We start from the raw sequence: 13,299 nt of genomic DNA, 5'->3' as shown, positions 1-13,299 counted from the left end.
GGAACTTCCCATTTAAAATAAATAAGTGAGAAGTGAGATTTTTTTTTGTCATTGTGCAAACTCTTGTATTCTATGCTCAACACTGGGCTATATAAACATGTTCTGGTTTTTATAAACCCCAATCACTCCTCAAACACAGAGCTGTAGAGTTTCCCATCTCTGATTCTCTTCTCTCTGTACGTTCATATTTGGGACATCTCGTCTGTGTCTCCCCATATCCTTGTGAACAGGTAAGTCCTTGCTTCTAATAAGACCAAGATGTTTTCATCTATGTTCTAATCAAAAGTGTATGTTTACAAAACAATATAAAATATATATATAAACTAACTAAATCCTTGGGGGCAGGGCGGGATGTTAGCTGCTCTCTATACATCTAAAGATGGTAGATTGTGATCCCTTCATGACGTTTAATGTAAAAGCTCTGTACACTATTTACATCAATGTAGAACTCTTTGTTGGTCTGTTGAAAGACACCACAATCTACCACTGTGACACGAGGGTCCTCCTCACCCCCTGTCTGTGTGTAAGGGCTCTCAGTAAATGTCATCACTCCCTAGTCTGGATGGTTTAGGAACAATTTGTAGCAGAGCTGAAGCTCTGGGCAGCTGGTAAATCAGGGGGGTGGTTTTTAATCACTGAAGCAGACAGGCATATATTTCTAGGGTTGTTAATATTAAAACCGATTTATTATGAAAATCTCACTCTTCCCTGCAAAAAAGTTCAAGGGTCATAAAATTGTGAGGGGATCTCCTGTACATAGCCCTCTTTAGGTCATTCCACAGGTTTTCAATGGGTTTGACATCTGGTCTCCGACTGGGCTGTTACAAGACTTTTATCTAACTTTTCTGAAACCATTTCTCTGTTGACGCGGATGTGAGCTTTAGATTATTATACCCCTGTCCTGATTGGCACCATTCAATGAGATGGAACAGAAATAGCTGTTCTTTACTTTGGGTTAATGACAATCACTTTCATTGCTGACAGGTGTATACTAGCTACCTTTGAACAGGATTTTGAATGTGATGGTTAACTTTGAACAAAGCTAAGGCCCTGTCACAAAAGGATGTGTACACTTTTGCAACCTGGTTATTGTAGGTTTTGTATTTCACTTATTTTTCCTAAAAGTTGTCTATTTGTCTCTTACTTGCATTTTCATGGTTTCAAGGTCACATTAAAAGTAACAAAAGGTCTGACACGATAAACCTGCAATAGGTGTGTAGAGTTTTATATCCACTGTATATATTGTTTTTTTCAAGTTACTTTTTTCTTTTTGTATCATATTTATCATAATTTTATTAATAGTTGGTATTATATTTTGATTGGGACATATACTAGCAATCGATTAATATATTTATTATGTATACCTATTTATTTGACTACAATGAATTTAAGATTACAATTTATTTTGTTGCTGTGTATGTATCCCTTTGAGTGAGCCTATAGCACTGTTTTTCTCTTAGTAGCTCTTTATAAATGTAAGAGTTTACAAGAAACCACTCACACACATTTATTTTTTGTGTATAGTTCCTCTCCCCCATATCTGTTGTTTATTCACCGCCCCCTTCATGTCATTGACATAGAATCTGAAAGCATATAAGAACCACCCTTCCCATCTAGTCTACCCATTTTTATTCCCAGAAACCTATTTTATCCTTATCAATGAACTTCATTGATACAATGTTGATTATTTCATATAGTGATGAGACCCCACGTGGTTTCCAGGACTCTAAGCCAAAATCAGCTCCAAGAGGCTGACCACTAGACCCCAGGCTACAGTCCTAGGGCTGCCACTTCTAATAGTCTTTGAGCTCTAGTGTTCGTCTTTGTCTCCTGGGACTCCCAGCAATCAACTAATATCACGGCTTTTTTGCGTCCAGGAGGTGCTATTCATAGCAGAACTTACCTGGCCCCATACCAATATTTTTGGGAGGGCCCATCAATGCCCCTCCAGCCTCCCAGACCACACTTTGTCTCTTCTGAGCATGCCTGGGTCTGGTGAAGGCCCAACGAGATCTACACTGTGCATGCCATGAGCTGTACAAGCTTAGTAGAGGCCTTCATGAAGCCCCTGTCTGTTAGACTGGTGCATGTTCAAACAAGGCTTCTGAGAGCAGAGCGAGGATCTAAAGAGGGTGACCGAACATGGACAATCACTTCAGGGACCTGTAGCACCCGTATCCCTGGCAGTAGTGGTATTTTCAGTTCACTGTTCAAATGTTCCACATATACACACATTTCGACAAATAACATATATTTAGGTATTCTTTGTTTCTGGGTAATATATTGCTGACACTCACACAATGGTAAACTGATAAGTCCATTACCTCATTAACTCTCATTACCTCTTCCCACTCCTGCCTCCTAGACTTCTCCCATGCTGCGCTACACCATTAGAAGTTCTTACCCAATACCACCTGAATCTCCCCCAACCCACAGTCCCCTCAAGTGCTCCCTCAAAACTCACCACTATATGCTCAGCTATCCAACCCCTCATGACCATATTGTCCACCTCCTCTTCTTCCTTTGTCCACCACTTCCATTTTATTCCAGTTGCTCCCACTGTTTCTCACCACCACTTTCTTTAGATTGTATGGGCAGTAACCTTTATACTTAATGTCTAATGTCTGTATATTGTCCATCTTCCTTTTTTGTCCTCGTCATACATGTCTCTTGCTACATTCTGTGTAAGTTCCTACAGTTTTTTTCTGACACCCAATGATGCTACATGGGTGTATCTGTTTTTATTGAGTTGTGATTTTGTGGTGCCGTATAAATTAATGATAATAATATAATATGGATATAGAATGCTCTTTTCTATATATTTTTAAACATATTCCAGATAATTGGATTTACGACAGTGTATACCTGATAAATTGGAGTTTACATTACAGGTGTCTAGCTTCTTGAATTTGTCATGGACTCAACACTTAATAAATCAAGGAATTTAGGATCTGGGCGGTCAGATGGAACAGTGGACACAATGACCATAGAAATGTCGGCTCTAGAACGCCCCTTCTCCCTTAAGATGCTGTATGATTATCGTGATGATAAGCTCATTCCAGGTAAACACATATTGTTATTTTTTACTTAATAGTCAGAAATAACCCCAAATCCTTCAATCAGTTGATTATTTTTGCCATATTTGGTACACTATAAAAAGTTACAACTTTCCACCTTAATCTGCCATAACTAATTTCTCTTATTTCCTGTATTTATTTCTTTTATCATCACCCCATCTCATTTTATCTCTATCAACTTTTCTCCACCTCCGTCAACCTCACATTTCTTCAGACACTAGTATGTCCTAAAATGACCTATATAGCTTCCAGCTTACTCTCTTTCCTATATTTCTGTGCTCCTCTATTGACCATCAGGGCCGCCGAGAGGGGGGGGGCAGGTACTAATTACCCGGGCCCCCTGGTATGCCCTGGCCCGGGTAATTAGCGACGAAGATTTTTTTATTTTTTGTTGTTGTTTTTTTTTGGCGGCGGGGGGGGGGGGAGGGGTTATGGGGGGCTCGGTCATTGGTGGGGGGAGCAGGGTAGTTGAAAAAAATAAATAAACATACTCACGTGATCGCGGCGCCAGCGTCCCTCCTCTCTGCTCCTCTCTGCTCCATTCAGACTGCCGGGTGGGACGTCATCAGGTCACGCCCAGCATTCAGACAGAATGGAGCAGAGAGGACCAAGAAAGAAGAGAGAATAAAAGGAAAAGGTAAGTAAAGGGAGGAAAACGGGGGGGAAGGGGGGCATGGCACAGAGGGGTTAAAAAACGTGGGGGGCAGCATGACACAGAGGGGTTAAAAAATGGGGGGGCATGGCACAGAGGGGTTAAAAAATGGGTAGGGGGCGGCATGGCACAAAGGGGTTAAAAAACAAGGGGGGGCATGGCACAGAGGGGTTAAAACACAGGGGGCAGCATGACACAGAGGGGTTAAAAAAATGGAGGGGGCATGACACAGAGGGGTTAAAAAGGAGGGTGGCATGACACCGAGGGGTTAAAAAACGAGAGGGGGCATGGCACAGAGGGGTTAAAAAAATGGGGGGACAGCATGGCACAGTGGGGTTAAAAAACAGGGGGGCAGCATGGCACAGTGGGGTTAAAAAATGGGGGGCAGCATGGCACAGTGGGGTTAAAAAATGGGGGGCAGCATAGTATAGTGTGATGAAGGGGAGCCAGGTGAAGGGGGCAAAAGCAGCATGGAGGGCGCAGTGTGATCATAAGGCATGGCGATGATGAAGGGGTACATTATTGTAATGTTGGAGCTGGAGGAAGGCCAAATTTTTAATTGTGGGTGGTATTGATTTAACGCCAGGGTTGTTTGGAATTATCTAAATGTAGCCATTTTTTCCCAAATAGGGCCCCCAGCATTCCAGGATCCAGACAAGCCGCAACTAAAGAAACCTGCAGCCACAGGTGGTGAAAGTGAGAAGAACAGGTAGGAGAGAGCAGGACAGTATGTGAAATGTTGTGATTCTAGTAGGGACAATGGCAATTTTTGGTGAGTGTTCTGCCCAATGTAAGGCGCAGGCCAAGACTGAACTCTTTGTGTACACACTGCATTCTTTGTATACTACACTGTGGTGCTAGATGTCCTGAAAGTCAGGAGTGCTTGGACCAGGGCCGGACTGGGACTAAAAATCAGCCCTGGCATTTAAAGCACACAGGCCCACGTGTTGTGGGCTCCATGCACTATATTGTTGCACACTGATGCTGGCGCAGTACAACATGATGTAGTATGTGTGGGGGGGGGTATTTATTTCTCCTAATGACCCTCAACATTACATTATTAGCACCCCAATTACATCAATAAACACCATGACAATACATTATTAGTACCCAAATTGCAGCAATAAATAACCCCCCACACACACTCATACTACATCAATCACCCCCACATTATAGCAACCGGCATCACCCCCCACATTACAGCGTCCGGCATCACCCCCCACATTACAGCGTCCAGCATCACCCCCCACATTACAGCGTCCAGCATCACCCCCCACATTACAGCGTCCAGCATCCCCCCCCACATTACAGCAACCGGCATCACCTCCCACATTATAGCAATACTCTCTCCTACTTATTAGCAATACTAAGCACCAAACACACTACAACATTGCCACCAGCACGCCACCCCATACTACAGCAATACCACCAATTATACAGATGCCACTGTAGGAAACAATGTTTTGCTTTTTTCAAATCTCCCACAAAATAGCAACAACGAACAGAATACTTACACACACATATAGGTAACAGGTACCCTTTTCCCTCAATTAAATAGTAATGGCAGAATTTTCATGAATCATTCCACATGAAATAAAACTAACATGTATCTAAAAAAAAACATAACTATTGAATGATCAGTTGAACCCACACGGCTGCATTAAAAGTATTTCCATCTACAGCAAAATGTCAGAGAAAAATATTTTTGTTTTACTACAGTAATTGGATATGCATCTTTTCTATTCATTTTAAATAACACAGTATATAAATTAAGGGGGATAGAGGAGGTGGGTGAGAAATAATTGGATGTGATCCATCAGTTTGATTAGATAGGAAACATTTAGATTATTTACCTGGAGGCGTCTACTCCCTTGACTCACAGGCAGGGCTGACGAGGAATTTTGGGCCCCGATACAGCAACTTCTTTGGGCTCCCGTCATATTCAACAATGAAAGACTTGCCTTTGGCAGAAGTTCATATGATGCCACACCGTAGTGTGCCCAGTTCATATTATGCCAAATCGTAGTGCCCCACGGTCATATTATGCCACATAGTGTTACCCTCAATTCATATTTGGTCATGCAGAAGTGCCCACAAATCATATTATGGCATAGTAGTGCCCCCGAAACATATACCATACAATAGTGCCCCCAAATAACATTATGCCATAGTAGTGCCCCCAAATCATTAGTTAAGCTCAGATAAAAACTCATTTACAAATAAAAATTGGTACAGCAATATCAGATACTGAGTGTGAGTCCCAAGAGCAGCTTAATACATCATTTACAATGCAAACAAAAATAGAGAGCCAGGGTGGTAGGGGGTGCAGGAAGAGGAGTGAGAGAGCCGGGGGGTAGAGGGTGCAGGAAGACGTGTGAGAGAGCCAGGGGAGTAGGTGGTACAGGAAGATGTGTGAGAGCCAGCCAAGAAGGTGGTGCAGGGGGTTAAGTGAGAGGGACAAAGGAGAAGATGGTGCAGGGGCATAGGTAAAAGAAAGTGTAAAGGGAGAGACATCTTAAGAATGGGAATGTCAGGGATGCAGCCATCATAAAACACAAGTAGTAATGAAGAATGGAAATGCACAGAGGGGACAAGTGTTAAAAAAAAAAAAAAAAAAACAAGCCTTCATACTCCATTCACCTATATTTTCTATACCCCCACTTCTAAATTTCTGCTTCAACCACTGCCCTCTGTCCCTGCTCCCGACTGCCTGTGTGAGCTGACAACTGCTGATCCCTCCTCGCCCAGCGCGCCCACTAGGAGAACAGAACACAGGATGCCATAATCAGGTAAGTTCATATATTTTCTCGTGTGCAATATGTTTTTAACCATCCTTTCTTGAACTGGGGACACTACAGCGTATCCAATAATGTTTAACACTATGTATTGCTCATTATTGCGCTGTAATGTTTTTTGCATATTTATCTGTACAGAGATTTTTAATTAAGAGGAAAAAACATTGCTTGTCATAAATTTTATCTGTAATTGTGTCAATATATCTATCATCATCATCATCATCATCATCATTTATTTATACATAGGGCAGCACAGTGGCCTAGTGGTTAGCACGTCTGCCTCACAGCACTGGGGTCATGAGTTCGATTCCCAACCATGGCCTTATCTGTGTGGAGTTTGTATGTTCTCCCTGTGTTTGCGTGGGTTTCCTCCGGGTGCTCCGGTTTCCTCCCACACTCCAAAAACATACTGGTAGGTTAATTGGCTGCAATCAAAAATTGACCCTAGTGTCTCCCTCTCTGTCTGTCTTTGTGTGAGTGTGTCTATATTAGGGAATTTAGACTGTAAGCTCCAATGGGGCAGGGACTGATGTGAATGAGTTCTCTGTACAGCGCTGCGGAATTAGTGGCGCTATATAAATAAATGATGATGATGATGATGATGATGATAGATATATTGACACAATTACAGATAAAATTTATGACAAGCAATGTTTTTTCCTCTTAATTAAAAATCTCTGTACAGATAAATATGCAAAAAACATTACAGCGCAATAATGAGCAATACATAGTGTTAAACATTATTGGATACGCTGTAGTGTCCCCAGTTCAAGAAAGGATGGTTAAAAACATATTGCACACGAGAAAATATATGAACTTACCTGATTATGGCATCCTGTGTTCTGTTCTCCTAGTGGGCGCGCTGGGCGAGGAGGGATCAGCAGTTGTCAGCTCACACAGGCAGTCGGGAGCAGGGACAGAGGGCAGTGGTCGAAGCAGAAATTTAGAAGTGGGGGTATAGAAAATATAGGTGAATGGAGTATGAAGGCTTGTTTTTTTTTTTTTAACACTTGTCCCCTCTGTGCATTTCCATTCTTCATTACTACTTGTGTTTTATGATGGCTGCATCCCTGACATTCCCATTCTTAAGATGTCTCTCCCTTTACACTTTCTTTTACCTATGCCCCTGCACCATCTTCTCCTTTGTCCCTCTCACTTAACCCCCTGCACCACCTTCTCTGCTGGCTCTCACACATCTTCCTGTACCACCTACTCCCCTGGCTCTCTCACACGTCTTCCTGCACCCTCTACCCCCCGGCTCTCTCACTCCTCTTCCTGCACCCCCTACCACCCTGGCTCTCTCACCCCCTCTCCCAGCGCCCCCTTCCCCCTGGCTCTCTCACCCCCTCTCCCAGCACCCCCTGGCTCTCTCACCCCTCTCCCAGAACCCCCTTCCCCTTTGGCTCTCTCACCCCCTCTCCCAGCACCCCCTTCGGCTCTCTCACCCCCTCTCCCAGCACCTCCTGGCTCTCACCCCCTTTCCCAGCACCCCCTTCGGCTCTCTCACCTCCTTTCCCAGCACCCCCTTCGGCTCTCTCACCCCCTCTCCCAGCACCCCCTGGCTCTCATCCCCTTTCCCAGCACCCCCTTCGGCTCTCTCACCCCCTCTCCCAGCACCATCTTCGGCTCTCTCACCCCCTCTCCCAGCACCCCCTGGCTCTCACCACCTTTCCCAGCACCCCCTTCCGCTCTCTCATCCCCTTTCCCAGCACCCCCTTCGGCTCTCTCACCCCCTCTCCCAGCACCCCCTGGCTCTCACCCCCTTTCCCAGCACCCCCTGGCTCTCACCCCCGCGACCCCCCCCCGAAAATCGCGGCACCCCCCCAACCAAAAATCGCGGCACCCCCGCGACCCCCCCCGAATATCGCGGCACCCCCCCTCCACCCGAAAATCGCGGCACCCCCGCGACCCCCCCAAAAAATCGCGGCACCCCCCCTCCACCCAAAAATCGCGTCACCCCTGCAACCCCCCGTGAAAATCGCGGCACCCCCCCACCCGAAAATCGCCCCCCCCCCTCTTCAGTAAAAAAAAAAAAGCAAATTAAAAAAAAACAGGAAACTCACCACTCACCAGTGTAACTGGCTGCACAGCATAACGGGGGAGGGAGCTGGGGAGCGCGCAGCAGAGGTGGCTAGGTGAACCAGCCACCAAGAAGACAGGGGGAGTCGGGCCGGCCCTTATAGCCATCGGCCCTTCTGGCATTTGCCAGAAGTGCCAGATGGCCAGTCCGTCCCTGGCTTGGACATATGTGATGCTACGGCGAATTCAGAGCCTAGTGATTTTGATGTGTTAGCCCTGCCCCAATGGCGCATTTGGCACGCCCCGAAAGCATGACCACACCTCCGAAGATGTTTGCGCTGCGGTGCAATTTTTTTTAGCATACTCGACTGTAAGGGGGGCCCCATGAATTTGTTGTACCGGGGCCCTGAATTCCTCCTGCCAGCCCTGCCTCTCCCTATCCTCCTCTCTTATCCTTTAGGATTTAATCACTCTTATAACTGCAGTCTAAGCTCTCAAACATGCATTGTCCGCTTCTTCCACTAGCAGTGAAAACTTTGAGGAATATTCCAAGACTAATGTGCATTCTACAACTCATACAATCTTTAGACTCTAAATTTACACATTCTGGGACTGATTTATTAAGGAAAGTGAAGCAAGAAAAGGAGAAACTTTTCACCTTGGCAAAACCATGTTGTATTGGAGGGGGAGGTAAATTTAAAATGTGGGGACAGATTTATAGCTGGGGTAGGTCATGTCCTACATCAACTTTAAATGTCAGTGTAAAATAAAGCTATAAAGTATTTGTGTGTTACATGAAAAAACAGCCAGTATTTAACTTGTGTTAAATGTTTTTTCCACGAGTCAATTAATGCCTTTTTTTTCTTAATGAATGAGGCCCTCTGGATCTGATTCAAATCCGATTGCAAATTGGGTGTAATTTATTTTTTTTAAAAAGAGTAGGAGACTTTTGCAAATCCATATGTTTCTTAAGATATGTTAAAAATTGGACTTTAATACATTTACCCCTAAATCTCTTAAACATGTTGATATTATCAACAGGGTTCACTTATCTACTACTATCCCACTCTAATCTAAAGGGGGTCGGAACAATTCCAAATATACACCACCCAAAATTGAATAGATAATAAAATCACTTAAAAAAATGTTTGATTTGAAGTATTAAACTATCCTACAACTTATGTTATACTTATCCTACAACAATAATTATTACTGAAGTGATTTCAATTATTATTATAGATTATTAGATTTTTTTATTTTGTGTCACTGATCTATAATCAATTATACAACAGAAACAGTAGGTATTTATTTATGTTAAACACATTTAAATGAGCACATATTATAGGAGCTAATCTGAATGATAGCAGATTCAGCATTGCATTAATACAACAATAATAATTCCATTTTAGATGTACAGGTGTTTATATCAAGATAATAACTCTCATTGGGTAAATATTATTTGCATGGACACTTGCTGTTCAATTTGCTTGTACAGAAAACCTTACATTGACCCTAATTATAACATGGAAAAAAGGAAAGAAACTGGCACTGGGTACTGGTAAATATAGAGTGGATGTTATCTTGGATAAATCGCAGCTGTATGAAGAGGACCTTGCCAAGTCCTTAACAAACAGAAAAAGTATATATATATTATATATATATATATAATATATATTTATATATTTATATGTATTGATAAATACTCAGTTGGGACGATTCAAGAGACGGAAAACTCTTATAACAGAGTGATTACATGTAAACAATTTATTCCATCATAGGTACCAAAAACACATAAAAAACTGTAAATGGCGACACAAATATATAAATAAGTAAATAAAAAACAGAGACAATGGACTGGTCCTATGTTGAAATATGATACAATGATATTTATAAACCGATGAATGGGTCATGTAATATCTATTGAATTCATAGCTTACTCAATATCAATCAGTGATCCCAATAAGAGACCAATAATAATAGGTCTGATGTTACAAGTATGACTTCATATAATGGATATTCCCAAAGATGTTATTTATCCAACCTGTCAATCCAGATACAATTCTATCTATTTGTTATCAGTAGCTACTGACAAAAATGTAAAGTGCACTTGATCAAAAATCAAATAAAGTTTCAAGTATGAACGACAAGTCTTGCATATATATCCCAATTTATGTAGGGACTAATTACCTGCAAAATCCTGTGAGCCCCGGCCTGTGGGGAGAATAGATAGAAATAAATTGTATCCAAATGGCACAAGCGCTGCAGTCGTGTCCGGACCTATTCAAGTCCAATTGATAGCCTACTTATTCCAGTCTGATAGTAATGCATGCTCCTGTCTATTGTAAAGCCTTTCGCTTCCTCTGGTTTTCTAACGGAGGAACCAGGCTGGAATAGAAGCTGGTGGGCAACATAAATAAATCTTTCTTTAATTCATTTCTATTCTATCCTTCTACTCTTTGCCTTTCTTTCTGTTGTAGTGCACTGGTATAGGTTATATATATATTTATATATATTAATCTAATTTAGAGTTTGATGCATTTAGCCCCCAAATGTGCCCATAAAAATTCTGTCTAAAAATTCAATACTTACATATGTATTGGTTGACACATATTTCATCTTATATCGAACTCTAAATACAGCAGTATTTCTGCATAAGGCATATGCCAGGCAGACAAATACATATACTTAAGCCGAACAATAGCATAGACATGTGCCATGACTGTGTTAGTGGTATATTTAAAAGTCTTAATACCCTATTCATACACAGTATAACCTAAACAAGGACCTGAATGAAGAAGGAATGTTCTGTAGTAACTGTATATATTTTGTTATTATTCAGGTGTCACTTTATGGAACCGTGAGGCATTGAGAGAGAATGTGGCATCAACACCTCAGGATAATACATCATTTGAGTTTATAGCCTCAGACACTGTTTCTGATAAGGCATCAGCTCTGAATATTGCAGCATCTTTAAAAGCCAGTTTCCTCTGTGGTCTTGTAGAAGTTGGTGGGTCTGCTAGTTACCTAAATGACACTAAGACATCTAACAACCAAGCCAGAGTTACTCTGAAATACTCAAGAACCACAGGGTTTGAACAGCTGAGAATGGACCATCTAGGAGTCCAGAACATGACTTACCATGATGTGTTTGACAAAGGGACGGCCACTCATGTGGTCACTGGTATCTTATATGGTGCTCAGGCTTTCTTTATATTTGATCGTGAGGTGTCTACATCAGAAAAGACCCAGGAAATACAAGGAAATCTCCAGGTCATGATTAAAAAAATTCCCCTAGTTTCAATTGAAGGCAGCGGAGAGCTGAACATGAACGATAAGGATAAGGAAGATGTTAGAAAATGTAGCTGTAAGTTTCATGGAGACTTTGCTCTGGAGAGAAATCCGGTCACTTATGAAGATGCCATAAAAATTTATACCGATCTCCCGAATCTACTAGGAGAGAATGGGGAGAAGGCCGTACCTGTGAAAGTCTGGCTGTATCCACTGAGGACACTGGACAGTAAAGCTGCCCAGTTGGTTCAAGAAATTAGTGCAAATCTTGTTTTCAAGACAGAACACATAATACAGCAAATGGCAGACGTTACCATACAGTGTAATGATCTGATGAAGCATCCGGCTGCAGAGACCTTTCCAGACATCAAGAGTAACATCATCCAGTTCAGAGAGCAGTGTGAGCAATTTACACTCACATTTCAGAAGCAACTTGGACAAACCTTACCCTCTATTCGTGGGGGGGGATTAGAGGAAGCTGCACTTGCTGACATTTTACTTAGCATAAAACAATCTCCATTTGATAATCTCCACATTACAAAGTTTTTGAGCAGAAAACAACAGGAGATGGATAATGTGAGTTCCTATCTGAAAGTGCTGCCCAATATAAACATATTACCATCCGAGAGTGAAATAAATGGACTAATATTTGACCCTATGACTGAATATGTCGTGTGTTATAATTTTACATCATTAAATGAAGAGGATACATATCTATCTGATATATGCGATTGGCTCCAAACTCCTAAACAAACTGTCTATGAGAGTAAAAAGATCTCACAATGGTGCAATGACAAAGATGTCTCTAAAAGGGCCAGGAAATGTGTGAGAGCGTTTCAAGAATTTGCTGAAGTCAATGTATCCAATAAAAATACCCAATTAATTATCTCATCTGTCCCAGACCAAAGTAATCCTGGAGTTTCTATCTATCTGTATGAAGATGGGGATTTGGTGAGTAAAACATTTGAGCCTCCAACTAAACCTAATCTTCCAGTTATCAGCGGTAGGACCCATGATAGTATGGATCTCATCCTCAATCCTGCAGACTATGGGAAAGAGTTAATAGAAAGATACAGAATACAGTATAGATCTGCTGAGGAAGAGACCTGGACCACTTGTATAACAAAGGATAACAATGAGAAGATCACAATTACAGGATTGAAACCTAATACAAAATATCAGTTATATACATGGTGCCCACATCTGGATTCCTGGTGCAGATCTGCTCACTGTAACCTGCACTAATACTGAGACATCATCCAGGTTCCTGTACTGTACGTCCATGTACCACCAGCCGGCCAAGCACTGTGCTACTGTCTATAGAATCTATGGTGTATTAAAAAGGTAATGTGAGGTACACATGCTGTATTGAATCATAGTAAATTGGGTCTTGGTGAGGGGATGATTCTCCACCATGTACTCCACTACAAACAGCTACAAAGATTTCATGCTAGAAAAAGCCTATAAT

The 13,299-nt window shown here is 42.1% G+C and overlaps 1 protein-coding gene across 1 annotated transcript; it reads left to right on the top strand.

Moving 5' to 3' along the window:
• Positions 1 to 2,980: 2,980 nt before the first annotated feature.
• Positions 2,981 to 13,076, top strand: LOC142160650 (stonustoxin subunit alpha-like). The gene is made up of 2 exons (XM_075215512.1): positions 2,981 to 3,062; positions 11,383 to 13,076. Exons 1-2 carry the CDS (start codon positions 2,981 to 2,983, stop codon positions 13,074 to 13,076), a joined length of 1,776 nt encoding a protein of 591 aa, XP_075071613.1.
• Positions 13,077 to 13,299: the final 223 nt, after the last annotated feature.

Source organism: Mixophyes fleayi, chromosome 6 (assembly GCF_038048845.1).
Source record: "Mixophyes fleayi isolate aMixFle1 chromosome 6, aMixFle1.hap1, whole genome shotgun sequence".
Lineage (NCBI taxonomy): Eukaryota > Metazoa > Chordata > Amphibia > Anura > Limnodynastidae > Mixophyes > Mixophyes fleayi.
Note: the sequence above shows the minus strand (reverse complement) of the source record. Positions and strands in the feature narration are given on the sequence as shown.